The sequence below is a fragment of the Scomber japonicus genome, chromosome 9 (assembly GCF_027409825.1).
Source record: "Scomber japonicus isolate fScoJap1 chromosome 9, fScoJap1.pri, whole genome shotgun sequence".
NCBI lineage: Eukaryota > Metazoa > Chordata > Actinopteri > Scombriformes > Scombridae > Scomber > Scomber japonicus.
In genome coordinates this window covers 26,333,038-26,352,606 of record NC_070586.1, presented here as the reverse complement: position 1 = coordinate 26,352,606, position 19,569 = coordinate 26,333,038, and the positions used below count along the sequence as shown (strand labels likewise).

Sequence of the window (19,569 nt, the reverse complement as noted above, 5' to 3'; positions counted from 1 at the left end):
CTTTGCCATTCTAGCCTTCTTCATTTTCAGAGTGCTGTTATCATGAAGAAAGATAGACTCCCCAGCTGAGTATTACGGTTTTCATAAAGCCCTCCTGTTGAGAGGGCATAGAGAGAAACCAGGTCAGTTTCAAGCAGGGATATTAGATTCATATTTTATATGAAGGGTCCATTCCATAACCATTCACTCTAATCATCCACCTCATTGTTACTTTACACATTGTGAATAGACAGTTTTTCCTAAATGACTTCCTTGTTTTATGTGCACTATTTTGAGCATATCACATCTGTTTGCTGGTGCTGTTTTCTGGGCAGAAACATTGGGCATTCTGCACAGTATCTTGCTTTTGGGAAGCTGTCAGAACCAATTCCCTATCACAAGTGTATGAGGACACCTGCTGGACATTTGTTGACACTGTTTTAACTCCTAGCCACCTTCAGAGGACAGGGAAGTTTCAGCTAATATAACCAAATACATTCCAGGATTCCTACACTGTTCATGTGAATGTGAGTTTGTCAGATGTGGGAGTTTTCTGTAATCTGGTGGGTATCTGAACACACACACAACACAAATGAAGTTTTCTCAGTCTTTTTTATTGACAATTCATCTTCTTCTTTAGTTGTTCATCATAACCTGAAAAGATAAAGATTTAGTCATTAGTTGAAAAATGAAACAGTTGCAAGTCAGCGAGAGGTGTTCCTTCACAGCAAACTTAATTCTCTTTGCGCGTCTCTTTACCTGGTCGATCCAGTCGTTGAAAGCGGAGACACGAGTAAAGACAGTGGGTTTCTTCTCATAGTTGCAGCCGAGGCCAGAGACGAAGCTGGCAATGCCGTGGACCTCCCAGGCACCCTCTGCATTCTTACAGTTAAGAGGGCCACCGGAGTCACCCTGAATACAGGAAGAGAGGGGTTATATTTTATTTATTTGGTGGGGCCACTGGCAGACTGGCAGGGTACAACTATGTGAATCACAATCAGAATAACTGTTTCACTAAGTTTAATGGGCACACAAGGAACATTTGTCCTCAGTGTAATGCAAGAGGAAATAGTGTACTCTGATTCCTTGGACATGCTTTAATTTGAACACATTTTCTGCATTAATATTCAAAATTAGCTTTATTGGCATGACATACCATTGTGGCAAAGCAGGTTCAACAACTTGTACAATATATGTATTACAATTTGGATTTTTTAAGAGCAAAAAAGAAATAGCTGAAAGCACATAATTGAAAATAATCTCTCTACTAGTGCACACACAGAGTACAAACTTACGTTGCATCCAGCCACGATTCCATCCCCACCGGCACAAACCATGGTGGTCCTGACAGCGATACCCCACCAGTCAGGCTGGGAGCAGGTGGCATGGTCAGCCACAGGCATCAAAGCCTGCTGCAGCTTATCAGCTATGGGGCCTCCAGCTAAAACACACAGACAGAGTCTATTACCATCATCCACATACACTAGCCGTCTGTCAAATCTGCTTCACAGCATTTCCCCAAGCGCCAAATTCACAGTCCAACCCAAATTTTCAATTTAGGAGTAATCCCTCCCTGAAAAGTTTCTGCTAAAACCTCCTGCACATGATTTTCATCCCAGCTTTGGAGGTTTCCCTGGGTAACCCCAATCACACAAACCACACACAGAGCTTCTTATAAATCCAAAACATCCTGCTTGCACATAAGTCAAACACCCTAAAGGATCGTTTACATGAAGACATTTCAAAGATGCTCAGCTGAAAAACACAGTGACTTACTGTACAGCCTGCCCCATCCGGTGATGTAGCAGGGGTAGAGGTTGGACAGCAAAGTGTCGGCAGGAGGGATACATGCCAACTGCACCTGATCACTCAAAGTCACAGACTCTGACAGCTTGATCATGGCAATGTCGTTACTGCATCAGAGACAGAGACAGAGACTGAGGGAGGTGCATGTACTGGCAGGCAATTTCAAATCTTCCTCCAGAGCCGGAGAGAAGATGAGAGGTACAGAAATAAATTAGATTATGAAAACACGTTCATTCTGTATTTTTGCCTTTTTTTCTCCCACATTTCATCATGTCATTAAATACAAATAAATCAACTCAACAGCTAGTCTTATCCCTCCAATTTCCAACTGTGGATATTGCAAATTTGAGGGTGACCAAAACAGATTTTATTCGTTGTATCATCTTGTGTGCTGTGGAGAAATATGAGATGAATGAAGATGGAGAACTTGTGTCAAAGTACTGAGCAGGACTGAAGTTAATAAATGGAGTTTAAGCCCCAGTCTACTTTGTCACCTTGACACAGAACAGATGAGATTATGATGTACTGCATGTCATATCAGGAGACATAGTGGAGCTCGTCTTACCCGAAGGCTACAAAGATGGGGTTCCATTTCTCATGGACAATGATCTTCTCGGGCAGGATGGCCTTGGAGCCAGCCTCTTCCTCGATCAGGTTGTATTTGCCCACAAACACCCTGTAGGAGAGCTTGGTGCTGGAGGAGAAAACAGATAGAAAATTTGCCCTGCAGTTGATACAATACGATGAGTTCAAAGTGATGATTAGTTGGCATGGAGAAGGTTTGAACTGGGCAGCGGACCAGATGACCTTGAATGTTATTTTGGCCTTCAGGCAAAGCCTAATTGACTTGCCCAATCCTAATTTATATAAGGGTTAAGTAGGTTTTATGGTTCATCGCAGTGTTAGATAAGTAGTTTGGGGCCTAGTAACTACAATGCAGTAAGCAGGAGTGTGTATGTGTGTAACTTGTAGATGTGTGTTTGTGAGAGCATATTCCTCTGTTGCTCATACTTGATGCAGTGAGCAGCAGTCATGACCCAGTTGGCAGCAATCAGTGATCCCCCACAAGTGTGCCTCCATTCACCGTCCCTCTCATACTGCAGAGAGATCTGCAAATGGAAAAAAGACAACATGAAGGATGCAGTAAGACACAGCTTGTGGATGTATAGATGGATGGCATAGCTTGCTGATTTAATTCAAAAACAGTAATTTAATTGCAGAATTTTCAATAGCCACTGTGTCCAGCAGCTAATAAGCAGATGCCAGACCCATAAGGTTCGCCAGTTAATAGAAAAACATTGACAGATGTGTACATATTGGCGTACCTGCCAGGGCCAGCTGTGGGGTTTGGCATCTACTCCATTGACCACACGGGAAGTCAGGGGCTCAATGGGTGGGGTGCCACACCCAAGGGCTGGATGAGGAAGAAGAGGCATACATGTGATGGAAACGAGTGAGGGAGTCGTGAGTCAGGAAAACAACTGAATTATTCTAAAATCCCAGATCAGAGACAAACTGGAACATTTCTCTTTTGCTAGCTCCTTAGTGCTTTTAATGGAAGAGCACACACACAAACTTGCAAACACGAAGAAAAAGTTACACACAGAATTAGAGAATGCCAGATGTTCTTACCGCCAGCAATGAGTACGGAGACCAGCACAATGGGGATCATGTTGATTGATGCTTCTGCTGAGGGACAACAGGACACACACTCTTTTTAAACTGTCTACCACAGGCAACACCCTGCTCCAAATTCGGTAACACACACTCCTATTGGCTTGTCATGGTCTCTAGAGTTGAAGGTTGGCCAATGGCAACGAAGGCCAGTGGTTGACATTTCACACAGGTGTGTTTTCTCGAACATTTCCCGTGACCTTCATGTAGAGCTACAATGTACTATAAGTTCACCATGCATAAAACGCATGTTCAAGATATTACAGAGGCACGATATGTGTATATGAGCAAATGCTGAAGACACATACCAAACAGCCTCCACATCATATTCTGTATTTTAGCTCACCTTTATTCCTTTCCATGGCAACATCTTGTCCCTGGAACCTGGAATTAAAATTAAACGCTTGCATAACAGCATGGGAAGCCGGCATCTGGATTACTGGCACAGGCTTGTTTCCTCCGAAATGTAAAACAAAAATCAAACTAAGAGGCTATGATAAATAACCAGGACAATTAGAAACAGATTGTTTCATTGGTGCAGAAAATATCGACAACTATATTACAATCTTTTTGACTTCATCAAGTGTATGCAGCAAACTCCTGCAAAGGTATGGATATGAAATATATTGTATGACTATATGATCAAGCATATCAGACATTCAGATGTTCCGTGCAGTATATTTGCTCTTTTAAAGCCAAATATGCTATTCAGTACACTGACCGGTGTATCACAAGGCTTTTTATAATGGCTTGATTAGGACTTGAATAAGTTATGAGACTTGGAGGACACAGACACATCTCCTGAGGTATGAAAGTGTTGCAGTGTGCAGACCTGAGGTGACTGTGCATGCAAACATTGTAAATCTGTCACAGGCTGCTTGGCTAATATTACATGGCACAATAAAGGTTATGTGTTATGGTGCAGTAAACAGGTAGAGTCAGTAGAAGCAGTAGTGAGGAGAAGCCAGTACAAAATGCTTGTGTGAAAAGTATGAGAAGACTTACCTGAGGATCAAAATCTGTTACAAAGGAGCATTAGATCTGATCTGTGACTCTATTACAGTGAACTGTGTGCTTCAATATAAGTATTTCAGAGATGAAAAGGCATTTGCATCAGAATACATCAGACAGCAACCATACCCTTTGTTCATGAATCATTTAGTTTCCCAGCTCACCACTAGATGGGACAATTTATCTGCTTAGACACCAAAGAAAGTTGTATTCTTTTGCAGAAGGGCAAAATTCATTGCTTTATCTTTTCCATGTTTGCTGTGAGAAACTACTACTAAGCTTTGTAAGTGAGTCATTTAGAAAATCAATCGTCAATCTAAGTGGGTTGCAGCATCTGAAAAGGAGGTCAGACATAAACCCTGGCACTAAACATGATAGTAGCGGACCTGAATGCACCTTAGAGAAGGACTTCACAACTTAACAGCTGAATCTACAAAGCAGTTTTGTTCTCAAAGTTGGGTTGGAGCTACCCGTCCGTTATCACATGGGAGAAAATACTGGATGGCATGAAAAACACTTGAAAGGGTTCTATACCAACAAAAAAAGTTTAGTGTGGGCATGCCTTCTCTACAGCTGTAATATGCAATTAATTGAAAGATAATTAAAATGACTCATTATTCGAATCTTTAAAACATTGTTGAACTATTTACAGGTCAGTATCACCTACTTTTCTTCTCAACTTGAACAATTATGATGTCAAAACCCTGCTCCTTACTTGAAATTCATTTGCAGTGAGATTAAGTCTGTCAACTTCTGAGATGAGGATTACTAGTTTCATGTGTGAGCAAAGCATTTAACTTCATTTAGTGAAACCCCTCAGGAGTTTGTAACAGGTACACTTCAGCCTGTTTTCCCTGTCAGAACAGCAGCTGAACTCTGAATGACACTGACTCTGTGAGGTTTATGGATGGTTTATAACACTTTGGGGCAGTAAACACTGCTGGCCATTGCCATTCCCCATGTGGAGCAAAGGAGAAAGATTTTGCAATAATGTATAAATATTATTGTGTCAGGTCGGTGCTAGTGGCAACAGCCAGCTGTGTGGTTTTTAAGTTGTTTCCCTTGCATACCTCTTGTATCCAACAGTACTGCTACTATAATCGGATTTGAATTTGTATAACAATATTTAATATGTATATTTTATACTGTTTTTGTCTTTAAGAAAATATGTAGCTGCATTTTCCAATGGCTGCCTTATTTGCCACAGGCAGTGTGTTTTGGGCCGGAGGGCTGAAGTAAATCCAAACATCAGCTGTCTGCTGCTGATTTGCTTTTATCATTATCCTTCATAGTAATGTTAACAGAAGGCTTTCTTATTTGATTTAAATGTTCTTCCTCACTGCAATTTTAATTCACTGCTTCTTAACATTTTTTGGCTTATCCTTTAGAAGTTCCCAGGTTGGGAACAACTGATTTAATTAAATCTCCTAAAGCGCATCATGACCTACCTGGTCTTCCTACAGGTCTTGTACGAATTTTTCATTTTTTCATTTTTTCATTTCAGGTTTTCATTTCAGGTTTTTTCACTCAGTGGGATAGAGCAACAGGGGAGTCGTGTGACTGGGTGCAGGCTGTTTCACCACACACAGTATCACAGTGAGTTAAAGAAGTGCTTCCTGCTTGAATGAATCTTTTTACTGATTTGGTCACTGAGTTGTGCCAGTAACTTAATTTTTCTATTTTTGCTAGATTTTATCCTCTCTGCTTTTTCTGTGACAAATTAAAAATCAATTATTTGAATGTAGCAGCCACTCCCTTATTTTTTACCTTGTTAGGTCTTGGCCTTATGCCAGCAGTTGTCTTTTAATCCCCCACAACCAATTTAACATTTATATAAACTTTGTATGTACAGCTGCCCATTCTATTACTGTCTGTAAGATTATACTGTTTGCTAAGGTACTTCTTAATTCCATCTTTTTTACATATTTCCCTTTTTTGAGTGTTTTTCTATGTTAGCAGATTTTAAACTTTTACACACATACCTGCAAAAGTAATCACAATAATTTGGTTTTGGAACAGCTTTTTGAGATGTGGAAGGCATATTTTTTGGGGTTTTTTTTGTTTGCAATTTCATGCAATATGGCACGTCCAATTAATACTGAGTGGTCTTTTGGAGAAATCCTTTCTACCCTCCTTTGTAAACAGCAGTTAATTCTACTACATTGCTTTCCTTCAACCACTCCATCTAAATCATCAATTTCCAGACTGTACAGGGCTGAAATAGTGTTATGCCTGGCTCAAAGCTGCTCATTGCAACTGTTCTGGCATAGAGATTCTTCTTCGACATGTTGTAACATTTACAGTAATTATGGGCATTTTGTGTAATTTGATTCAGTAAAAAACTGTGGGAGCACTGATTGCAGTATGACACAACAGATGCATGGGAGCCAGACAATGTATAGTGAGATTAGATAAATCTGGCAAACTTGAACATGACCACGTGAACTGTAGTGCTACAGTATAATCTAAAGGTCATTTGCAGAAACATAATTGTATACAGTATGTAAAAAATTGCAATAAAGACTTAAACCACCATATTCAATATAACATTATATGATAACTTCGTCTGTTTGGCTCTGACTTTGGACTTTTGTGTATGAATTGGTGATTAATCAATTATTTTCTTCCAGAATAGATGCAGATAGGAGAAATATTGAAAATGTACTTTTTTGTTTGCTATGTTTAAGAAATCTACAGTGATGTATTATGTCACAGTAACCTGAATCATGTAGTAACACCCCTTTTTCTCTTGTCACATTTTTATTAGGAGTTTAATGATACAGCAGTCAACATTGCACTAGTGTTGTTTAGTACCAGGGTTCACTTCCTGAACTTGGCAAGGGTCCAGAGGTTCAAAGGTTTCCCTTAGGGTGTGTATAAATCCTCTGCATTCGTCTGATCAAATCCAAACAGCCAGCCATGTCCAAGACCACAGAGCCCCAGACACACAGCAGTGAGTAGACGCCACTTTCAGATGTTTAGCCAGATGGTGTGCACATATGCTCCTGTGTAGATACTGCAAACACAAAACATTTGAAGAATGAATCGAGACTGAGCTTAAGATTTTATTTTTATTCTAGCAGATTGATTTCATTCGGAGTCTATTTTAAAATATGAATGTGAGGAAAAAGTCAAGGTGTTTGGTATTTGGTGGGATTTTGGATAAATGAAATGTGACTGTTAGTACTGGTCTTAAGATTTAAAAGAGAGGTACATTTAGCTTTTAATGCTTTTTTACAAAATAACATGGCTACAGAAATACCAAGTTATTATGCGGGTAACCCTCCTGCTGTTTTTGTTTCATGCTAGCTAACTCTGTATTCCCAATCAAAATTGACTGACCTATTATTGCTGCTTATAAATCTACCATCTTTGTATTCACTTAATAGTTTTTTATTATAATAAGATTTGTGTTTATATTTCGAATTGTATGGCCTGTACTTACTGGAGCTAATACAACTTTTTTTTAGTAACATTTGTGTAATTTATGGATTTGAATTATAGTAATTGCCATCTATCAAGGATATGGCGTATCTCGATGGCCTTGGGGTCATCCTGATAACATTTTCAGTCGACAGCAGACCTCTCCTGTCAGTCTGTGATAAAGACCAGGACAAATTCCCATTCTTTGACCGGAATGTAACAACAGCACTCAGCAGGGCCCTCTTCCTCATCACTGGATTGTTCCACATCAGTTGTCTCTTGGTCTGGATTATATTTTGCTTTATCTTCAACTTCTGACACTTCCTCTTCTATTGCATCTTCACTGTCAATTTCCTGGTCTCTCCCTTCCTCACCAGTGTCCTGATCACATAAAGTATCGTTTAGTCGTTGTGAATGAATTGTGAGCAAGACCTCAAAATAACTTTGAGCTGTGAGAAAAGTTTTCTATATATTGAAACACTGTTGCAAGGATTGTTTGTGAGAATATCCAACAAGTGTGACTTGCATTTGGGGGTGTGGCAGAGGAAGTCTGTCCATCTGATGAATGGGCATGCGCCTGAATTTTATACAGTACACTAATTGTAGTTTCACCCAATTATTTCTAATGACATATCAGTTTTGACTTGGTTTAAAATGTATTTTGTGTGTTCAGGTGTCCTGTGTGGACAAAGTCATGAAAGTCATGGAAACTTGACAATGACAATCAGATTAAATGAACTATTTTCTTTTAGAGAGAAAACCTGTTAGTCAGTCCAGTTTGACAGGAACACAACAGGAGGTTAAGTAACTGGCTGACTTCACAATTGTCCTGTTTCCTATTCTATATTGAAACTAAATCTGTGTCTGTTTTTGATAATCGCTGGTTTTGAGGAAAGGACATGACTAACTTTTATTTATTTATTCATAACAAAAATGTGCCACTGTGAGGCATTGGGAATTGACATGCCTTATAGACAATTCTACCTTTAAAACAGAAATAGCACCATAAAAACTCAAAATGTACACAGAAAAAAAACATGCACACAAAGATGTGTATTTAGATACTATAAGCTTTATAGATTTTGCTCCATTCATAATGATCAATTGTTGCATTTCATGATCAGAGATGTGTTTACAAGAAAACATGTTGGCATTTTCTTTTGTTCCTGCTGCAAGGTCTCCTGTTGAATCAGAGCAAAATGCACAATATCTCATTAATAATTTTGTCATTTTCAGCTGGTGCCTAAAAGAAAAAAACTGAAAGGTCCCTGCACAGTTAAAATGACATGAAGAGAAATTAAAAAAAAAAAAAGTGCAGAAATATGACAGTATATTCTTAGATGTCATTCACTTGTACACCAACGTACCATTGGTGCCGTGAGGGAAAACAATTTGTTAAAGCAATAGCTGTTACAAATAAACTACTGCAATTGTGATTATCCAAAAGTGAAAGATAAAAAAGCAATACCTGAAGCTATTATCCACAACAGTTCTGAGCTCGTCAGTGTCTCTGGTTTGTTTTCAAGAGACTCAATTTTGAATGGAGCTTAAACTACATATAATACCCAAGCCCCTCACCCCCCATCCCACAAAAAAATGACAGTACACATTCAGGCATCATTTGCAATGCTGCCGTAATCGCAATCAAAACTCACAAAGTCAACATTGTAAGAGACTGTTAAAGCCTACAGCGGTTATCTCTCTATTGCACATTGTCTTTTTTATTGTCTGCTGTACTACTGTCATGGGAATGAACACAACTCTGGTTCTTCTGATTGGTTGTAATATCAATCCACATTTTTTTTTAAAAACTGATATTGTAACCAAAGCTCAGCATGTGGCTCAATATTGAACCACAATGATTTGCTTTTGCTAATCACGTAACTCGTTATATATGTTTTACAATCTCTATTACCTGTGGAGATATGAGGTAATGAAGGAGAATTGGTTATTGGATAACAGATAAGACAGTAGATGTGCAGGTGTCATTCACAGTGCATGACCCCAGAGAGCCAAGACTTTGCACAAGCAGGAGCTTTAACAATACATAATGTCTCATACTATCTCACTTGCTATGTTTGACTTGAATGTTGATAGCTTTAAATACACCTCAGGGAGGTGTGAAAATCCATAAAATGATAAGTGCAGTTGTATATACAGTAGAAGGTGTGAAAGTGTGAAATTCTTGTTTAGAGTTATCTCAAAATAAGACTTTGAACTGATATATATTTGTATGATATACAAAGCTGTTAACAACCTTTCTTATTAATGATTGTCTTCTTGACGGTGAAATATAATTTAATTGGTCATATACACGATCATCCAGCTTCTGCTAACGTGACTTTCTGTAAGATCTGACTTCACTTCCTCATTCACACTTCAAAGGTGGCTCACATCACCACACCTACATGTCAGTGCTGATATACAACTGCATGTGTGTGTGCATGTGTTTATGTGCATGTACTAGATAGATAAATATATATATATATATATATAGAGTGGTGGGTAAGGTGTTGGGTTGTGGGACCAAGAGTTCAGCTGCTGCAGAGATAGATTGCTGCTTGAGAGATTTTAACTACTTTACTCCATAGATTTTACAGTGTACTTTACACAATGTTCAGCCATTCAGTGACCCTCTTCTTCTCTCATCTCCTTTTTCAGCATCCAGCAGGCAGCGATGCCCGCAGGCCGCTGGGCTGGAGGGCATAGCGCCTCTTGTGACCTCTGTACAGGAAACTCCTGATCCCATCCCCACCACCATCAGGGGAACAGTTCCATCCTGGATCAATGGGAGCTTCTTGAGGAATGGGCCTGGGAAGTTTGAGTTTGGGCAAGACAGGTATTTGAGGAGCACAATAAAAAAAACAAGAGCTAGCGTCTATAGTCATCCTTGCAGCGCTCTGAAAATAATATACACAGCTGTGCTTTGAACTTAATGCTAATGTCAGCATGCTAATATTCTCACAATGATAATACTAACACTAATAGGAGGTATAATATTAATCATGTTATCATTGGAAATCCCCCCAATAGACCTCTTACACAAAACCTCACGGTGATACTAGATGAAAAGTCAGGGATCACTGAAAGTCATTCAAATTCATCCTCTGGGCACCATGAATTTAATGGTAATCTATAGTTGCTGACATATTTCATTCTGTACTTAATTAATAAATAAATAAAATTCAGTGAGCTTCGTAGGCATGACAGTTTACAAAAACATGCAGTACAAGTACAGCATGAGTACATATCAGCAATCTAAAGGATTCCAAGAACAGGACTGCAATCTGCTCATTTCCAAATCACTTCTAAATTGATGGACAGCATAATACATGATGACTAAAACAGCATTAATCAAACTCGGTATGATCTCAAGATCAATCTCAGGGGCCACTAGATGATTAATTCCTCAGAAATGTTCTTGGTCCTTGAAAAATAAGGAATATTCCTCCCTCTGTAGGCCTTTAAAGATCTATCAAATAAAACAATCTGTAAATAAATGATAAGACTAGAGCAGCTGAAGTAACAATGTGAGTGAGCAGGTTAACAGTGCAGTATGAGACAGCTGTAGGCCTACTGTAAATGTAGGAATAATCACAGCATTGGAAATTTTCATTGTATTATCTGACAGTTCAACAGTTATTTAAATCATATAGTCCTGTGACAGGCTTTCACATATAAAGCCAGAGGGGCTGTTTCAGATTTACCCATGACAGGTTTAGGATTTTTGTCACCATGTGAGGAGGTGTATTCTCACTGTCTTTATATTGTCATCCAGTGATCACCTCATGCGCTTCTCTTTGCGATACAAAAATACCCTGCTGGGCAATTTATTGTCTTTTTTTCTCTCAGATACACCCACTGGTTTGACGGCATGGCCATGATGCACCGATTCCACATATGTGAGGGCGAAGTCACCTACAGCAGCCGCTTTCTGCGAAGCGACTCATACGTCCAAAACTCAGAGAAGAATCGCATCGTGGTGTCAGAGTTCGGGACGTTAGCCATGCCTGATCCATGCAAGAACATCTTTGCACGCTTCTTTTCACGCTTTCAGATTCCTAGTATGTGTGTCTTCTGCATATTTGCATGGTTAAAAATACTTCACTGTAGCATAATGTAGCATAGGCAGTGCCAAATGATTATTAAACCATTTGATTCATTTGTGCATATAGGTAACAAGGCAGCTGTGCCAGATTACTAGAGGCAAAGTGAAAATCAAACAAATGGAGGGAAATATATTTTTTCCTCCCTACTTTCTTCTTCAGTGCACATCCCCATGGCTTTATGTGCTCTACTGTGCATTGTTTTTACAGCCTTCACATAGCTGATGTTATATTATATGGTGTTTTTTTTAGGTAAAGGGAGCATAGGTCAATACTTTTGTTTGTACAAGAGTGTCTGTACTTGTCTGTGAGGGAAAAGCACAACATAAAGCTTCTGAAAAATTAAGGAGGAAGAAATTGATGGAAAAAGTACGTTTCTAGTGATGTCTGTGAGAACAAGTTTTGCTGGAGTGCTATATTTGATATTATCCTGATATCTGTATGTGTTAACAGAGGCCACAGATAACGCCAGTGTGAACTTTGTCAAGTACAAAGGAGACTATTATGTCAGCACTGAAACCAACTACATGAGACGAATAAATCCACAAACTCTGGATACAAAGGAAAAAGTAAGTCAGTAACACTAAAAATCTCTTTTCAATGCTCAATGCTATTCGAGAGTGAGAGGCTAAAGATGATGATGATGATGGTGATGATGATGATGATGATGATGATGACAATGACAATGATGACAATCATGATGATGCTGTTTTTCTATCAATTTAAGGTGGACTGGAGTCAGTACATTGCTGTCAACTCAGCTACAGCTCACCCACACTATGACCGTGAAGGGGCTACATACAACATGGGCAACTCCTACGGCAAAGGGGGTAACCTTCCTGCAATGTTCCCTTGCTTCCCACCTGTCTACCTACAGTTTATAGTATATGTCTCTTTGCACAGTGATGAATAAGTTTTCAAGTTTTCCAGGAAGACCAGCTTTGGTATTTCTGAGCAAAAAACTAGAGATATGTCAGACCTCCTTTCAAATTGAAAATGTTTCTATCTTCTCAGCCTGATGATGTGTGTCTTAACATGTCTTTGGTTTATGTCTTTGTGGTGGGCTTCTTTACTGTCTTTAGGTAGTCTTTTGTTGTTGTTGCTGTTGTTTGTTTTGAATCTTATTTTTCCCTTTCTTACCTTGTATTTATGTAATTGTTTCTATGTTTCCATTCTTATACATACAACATATGTTTGTGGGCCTTCTCAGGTTTCTTCTACAACATCATCCGTGTGCCTCCTCCTGAAGAGAAGGGGGCAAAGAATGACTCTGCAGACCTGAATGGAGCTAAAGTGATCTGCTCCATCCGTGCAGCTGAATCCAGAAAACCTTCCTATTATCACAGCTTTGGTGAGATATACAGCATAGCAAACAGAACACACCCTCTTTAGGTTGTCTGTATGCTGGATGTATACTGAATTAATGAATTCTATGATTCTTTGTTGTTTTTTTTCCCCTCGCTCTGACAGGGTGAGTCTACATCTCTGAAAGAAGGAGAGTTTTTTGTGCTCTCATTAATTACTAAATTCAATTCTAGTCTCGTCGTGCTTCTTTTTGTCAATCACAGCTTCTTTGTCTTTCTGTTCAGCTCTCACTATCTTTCTCTGTCTATAGTTCTGACTCACACATTAAAGCACACATTTTCTCTGCAGTCATGATCAACTTTTTAATGTTTTTTTGTTTTGTTTAAACCCACTTACTTTTTTGTCAAGGATTGACCATTTATAGCAAACCGTTACACAGCTTTGGTGTGGTTTGATAAGACTCTGCACTGTTTTGCTCAAAGAAGCTCTCAAAGAATCTGACCAGGTCTCTGCTGCTTACACCTCGTTAACATACAGTATATAAACATTTGATCTTGCTTCTAGGGTTAATGGTATTGAAATTCTGGCACATAAGGAGGGGCAAAAACAAATAGGCAGAAAAGTGAGAAGAGTGAGGTTATTATGATTGCACAGGACATTGGCAAGGTTATGGCGAATATGATTGGACGTTACCAGTCAGATGATAGTCAAGAAGTCAATGAACGAGAGAGACTGTTTTGAAGGGGATCTGCCATGCATGGGGTGGAGTCATTAATACAACTTTTCTGTCTAAATGATCAGATACACTAATCTTTCTTTTTTCCCATGTTATATATTTCATCTCCATTCTGTGTTGTGTAGTGTATGAGTGTGGGAACAGGCTTATAGTTATTAATTTTCATTTTTAGTATTTTTAGTACACTGCCTTTGGGTTTAAGCTCTGTAGGTGTGCCAGCGTTTGAGGAGTGATTTATTACTTCTCCTGCTCAACTCCAACCATGACTCCACCCCCTGTTTGGCACAGCTCAAAAAATGTTCCCAGGCTATTCTGATGAAGGAGCCTCTGAATGAAGCTTTTGTCAATCAGCTAACGCAGTTTAGCTTGAAGTAAACCTACGCTTCTGTTTGTTTTTCGTACTGCACCAGATCCCTGATTATATCATATTCTGTATTTCCGGGAAGACCACCCTTGCTCTACCAGACTGTTTGGCACCAAGAAATCTCACAAGTGATGGAGCATTGTATTGTTATACCAGGCACTACATAATTACTTCTGTCAGTGGAGTTACAGGAGATACGGGTTTTATGTTTATTCCCCGTTGCATGTGTTTATGTGAAAGGTTGGTCCTGAGGCTGAGACAGGTTACTTTGTATACTGATTGGCCTGAGGGGGAGTAGCAGTGGATGTGGCTTCCCGCAAAAAGTCACATAAAAGAGCCTCAGACGTGACTGGTCATGTACAGTATGTTGTAGCTGCAGTAATTAGCCAAAATGGCAAATCATGGCAAGAATAGGTTATACACTCTCTCTAACCAACATTTAAATGAATGTATTTCTTCAGGTGAAATAGCATGTCTGTAGTGTATCTGCTTGCAAATGTAAAGATGTGTTTTTGTTAATGCATATATTTCCTCATGTTTATTCCCTGCCTCTCCAGTCATGTCAGAGAACTACATTGTGTTCATTGAGCAGCCAATTAAGCTGGACCTGCTGAAGTTCATGCTGTACAGAATTCAGGGAAAGAGCTTTCACAAAGTCATGACCTGGGAGCCCCAGTATGAAACCATCTTCCACGTGGTCAACCGGCACACTGGCAAGGTGAGTTATGATTAATATACTGGCACAATCACTTGGTTAAAGTATGAAGTGGGACAGACACACACACACACACGCACGCACACATGCACACACACAGCTGCTGAACAGTCCAAACAAGCAAGGAAAGTTTCAAGCTAATCTCTTGACGCTTGATGAAATGTTTCCCATATTCATTTTGATGAAGCCACACTCTGATGGTGCAGCCTTTTCTCATACATTGTTACTCTCAATATTCTCATCTCATTACACAGCATACCCATTAAGCATACAATATCAAGCTTAATATCACTATCATAATGTGAAGGTACAACACAAAACAGCAGTGCCAAAGAAATAGCTTGTCCTGAAACCCTTTTTTCTTTGTCCAAAAGCTTTCATAATCCTTTACTCTTTAATTAATATCTTATATTTATGAGTCCTGACTGGTGATGTGATGTGACTGGTCCAACAGGAGAGTGAAGTGAGATACAGTGCAGCGCCCATGTTCACACTACATCAGATCAATGCTTTTGAGGACCATGGCTTCTTGGTTATGGACATGTGCTGTGGTGACGATGGTGATGTCATCGGAGACTTCACACTCGAGAACCTCCGCAGAGGCTCGGGTGAGGAAATGGACAAGGTGAATATGTAGACAGTTTGTCTGAAAATCAATCCAATCCAATTTTTCATCCAAACATGAATCAGCAAACATTTAGAGAGTTCTTTGCAGTTCTTTGTGCAAGGGCCATCTCATTTTTCACCAAGGTCATCTCTCTGTCTCTACAATTTTTTTTATTAAAGTCTGTCTTTTTTTTCAGATTCATATTTAAACAGACAGAGAATAGCGAACTGTGTCTTGTATTCTCTTATTTTTCCTTTTATTTCACTAAAAAGCTGGTCAATTCCTGATGCAATGCAAAAAGCTTTCATAACATCTTTAATTCTCATCTTCAAATCGTCTCATTCATACATAAAAATAATATTCCTCCAAACCATATCGCTGCCATGTACATACAACTTTTTGTTTTGGCTTGTTTTCCCAGAAGTTGTTTTGCACCTTTCAGTCAAAAGAACCACACTCACACTTTTTCACATCTCTCTGATTTCCTTTGTCAGTTTTACAACTCATTGTGCAGAAACCTCCCAAGGAGATACGTCCTACCTTTGACTGTGGATGAGCAAACTCCTCTAGACAGAAACCTTGTCAACCTGGGTAGCTATAAAGCCACAGCAAAGAAGACAAAACCTGGAGAGGTAGGATTGAACATGATGAAATATGTTCATTGTTTATGTAAAGTGATATGTTTAACTGTACGTTACCCCCAATTTAATTTTACTGGAACCAACTAAAGAATGAGTCCTATAATCATGATCCACTCCCACACACTCTTTTCAATTTTCAAGCATGATGAGACACTGAAGGTAGTTTGCACAGAATAGTAATTTCATGACTTACAGCAGATACAAATTATGTCAAAATGAGAGTCCACCATGCAACTGAACAATTGCAATTTAACAAATTATGTGCGGCTACGTCTCTCTCTCTCTCTCTCTCTCTCTCTCTCTCTCTCTCTCTCTCTCTCTGCAGAGTAAAACTGAAACATTGAAAGAAAAGGTGACGCTTTAGTTGTCATGACTACCTGAGCAACATTGTTATCAGTCTTAGTTCTCAGTGAGAGTGGTGTTATGTACATGTCACTGCTGAAAACAGCTGTTAAAGTGCTGAAGGCTATCTGAATGCAAATATCAAGATGTGGGTTTATAACTGCAATCAAAGTAAAGTAAAAGTAAAATCAAAAGAACCTGATTTATTTAAAGTTTAAATTGAATGACCCAAATCTTATGAAGGCATCCATTTGACTGGTTTAGAGAATAATACAGTATTGATTCAAACACTTGCAGCATAAAATGTAAAGCTGGAGATACAGCGTAAAATGAATTAGGTCTGTTAGTGTGCATTAACCGGGCATATTTTTCAATTAAAATATAAAATTTACACTGATCTGAGTAAAATCCTGATTTTCCTGGGACCTTTCAGGTTTACATGACCCATGAGGAGCTCTATGATGACGAGCTGTTGCAGTACGGTGGCCTCGAGTTCCCTCAGATCAACTACAACCAGTACAATGGTAGACCTTACCGCTATTTCTACTCCTGTGGCTTTGGACACGTCTTCAGTGACTCCCTGCTCAAGATGGATGTCCACACCAAGGAGCTTAAGGTTTCTATCAATCAAAGACTACTGAGAGATACCTCATTGTTAACTGGGCTGAGTATTATCACATCAAAGTTATTTCTACTGCCGTTTCCCTATCACAGGGTGCAATAGGTTGGGGGTTGGTTTTATTACATGAAACAGCTCCGAGGTAAGGGGATGTTTATGTAATCTTCCCTGTCTAGGTGTGGCGTTATCCCGGCTTGTTCCCGTCTGAGCCTGTCTTTGTTGCTTCGCCCAATGCTACTGAGGAAGATGATGGAGTGGTCATGTCAGTTATCATCACACCCAGAGAAGTAAGTGATTAACTATGAAAAACCCCCAAAAACAATCCACAACAAAAGACATTTCTGTGATTGTTTTTTGACACTAGATTATAACTGTATGCTCTACTAGATCCTGTGAGATATACCCACAATCAGTCCTAAACATAAAGCAGACTTTGTATATATTTCTTGCATGACTTTATCAACCACCTATTTTAACTATACATGCAGGAGACAAATGGTTTGGTATTTTCATTATCATTATGGTGAAAGGGGTGTTCTGTGACCTTTTTCTTCACATTACATATTTAATCTTTTCTGTTCCTGTGTCCAGGAGAGAAGCACTTTCCTACTCGTTCTGGATGCCAGGACCTTCACTGAGCTGGGCAGAGCTGAAGTCCCTGTCAATATTCCGTATGGGACCCATGGTGTGTTTAACGAGATGGGCTAGATGTGCCACTGTTTGCAGCTCTGTAGCAAATTGCTGAAATTGAACCAGCAACCAGTCACTTTATCCACAGAATAGAATATCTTTGTTGTTGTCCTTGCCTATAAAACTGAATTGTAAAAAAAGAAAAAGAAAAAGAAAGCAGACTCATGCTATTTGTTTGTGCCTCCTTGGTAGGAGTATGTACATGTCTTTACTGTGCTGCCATTACGGTTAGAGAGATGGCAATCTTTTGGAGACTAACAAGACAGGAATCCCAGCATGGCATCAGCCCACTGATAAAGTGTGTCCTCTGCATGTTCTTGTTGAGCTCTTGTAAAATGTTGAGCATTCAGAGAGTGGCCTGAGTACCATGTGGATGGTTCTTCTTTGGAAGGATCAAACATTTTGAAATAAAATACATGAAAATCAATAAACACATTAAAATAAATTCTTTTTTTTTTTTTGTGGTTTAAACCCAAAGTGTTTTTGCATCATCACACCATTGGAAACGTTATACCCCCAGTGAGAACAGAGTAGCACTTAGGAAACATAAAAATGCATCAGAGGAAATTCAATTTCTGTCAAAGTAATGTGATAGAAATGGACAACGTCTGAAATGCCTGGAAAACAAATGGATCTAACTGGTCGATAGCCTCCAGAGAGTCTAGCAGAGGTCACATCAGAAATGTAGTGCTGCTCATATGCTCAAAACAACCCAAAACAAAGATGGCACATAGATAAACACTGACATGTTCAACCTTGGATGGGAACGAGAGCAGTTTGTTGTCGCAATAGCCTAAAAGCTAAACAGTGTAATGTAGAAAATCACACATAGGCACTACTCAGAATGTGTAGCCTACAGCTGCACTTGTCACTCCACCATCTCCACAATTGACTTTACTGATGCTTGTTTCATTGGCTATTTTCACTCTCACATTGATTTGAACAGATTGATTTGAGCTGACTGCAGGCTCTGCACCTGATACAGGCACAAGGCTATGTGAAGCTTTCAAATATATCATGACCCAATATTTTGTGCTTTTTTAATATTTCAAAATTGACTTTTAGTCAAGAGTAAGTGGGGAAGTTTTAAAGATATTTTGCAACAGCAAATCCCAACCTTCAATAATTTATGACTATACAGTATGGCCAGTCAGAAGTTTCATCTTTAGCTTCTCTTATTATACAAACTGAATAAAACAGGGAGGACTGGCAAAGCTACAGTGTACTGTTTTAATTAATTTAATACTGGGAATTAACAACACTTATGTTTTTGTCATGTTCTCTGCTCAACCCGGGCTCTGCCTCCTAATAAGAATGCTGTACAGGTCTCCCAAGATACACATTAATTAGCCCATAAATTCTAATCTAATCAGTCATGCTTAACCTCTGTGTGTGTGTGTGTGTGTGTGTGTGTGTGTGTGTGTGCGCGCATATACTGTATGTTCAGGTTAATACTCTCTCCAGTGGGCATGACCAGCAGAGAGAGATACAGTGACCTTTGCCCTAAGATAAATCTTAAGCTAAATTTGTGGTTGCAAAGCTGTTAGTTGA

General features: G+C 39.2%; 2 protein-coding genes across 2 annotated transcripts; one reads left to right on the top strand and one right to left on the bottom strand.

The window, feature by feature from the left end:
* Nucleotides 1-589: 589 nt before the first annotated feature.
* ela3l (elastase 3 like) lies at nucleotides 590-4,047 on the bottom strand. The gene is made up of 9 exons (XM_053325846.1): nucleotides 3,806-4,047; nucleotides 3,418-3,474; nucleotides 3,111-3,199; nucleotides 2,797-2,894; nucleotides 2,351-2,479; nucleotides 1,756-1,892; nucleotides 1,275-1,420; nucleotides 739-891; nucleotides 590-633 (listed from the first exon to the last, which is right to left on the bottom strand). Exons 1-9 carry the CDS (start codon nucleotides 3,888-3,890, stop codon nucleotides 616-618), a joined length of 912 nt encoding a protein of 303 aa, XP_053181821.1. The 5' UTR covers nucleotides 3,891-4,047; the 3' UTR covers nucleotides 590-615.
* A 3,332-nt stretch (nucleotides 4,048-7,379) lies between these two features.
* On the top strand, nucleotides 7,380-18,466 carry bco2l (beta-carotene 15, 15-dioxygenase 2, like). Its single transcript, XM_053325844.1, has 12 exons — nucleotides 7,380-7,423; nucleotides 10,555-10,732; nucleotides 11,746-11,957; nucleotides 12,453-12,568; nucleotides 12,727-12,829; nucleotides 13,210-13,350; nucleotides 14,962-15,122; nucleotides 15,574-15,744; nucleotides 16,221-16,358; nucleotides 17,143-17,325; nucleotides 17,505-17,615; nucleotides 17,920-18,466. Exons 1-12 carry the CDS (start codon nucleotides 7,390-7,392, stop codon nucleotides 18,034-18,036), a joined length of 1,665 nt encoding a protein of 554 aa, XP_053181819.1. The 5' UTR covers nucleotides 7,380-7,389; the 3' UTR covers nucleotides 18,037-18,466.
* Nucleotides 18,467-19,569: the final 1,103 nt, after the last annotated feature.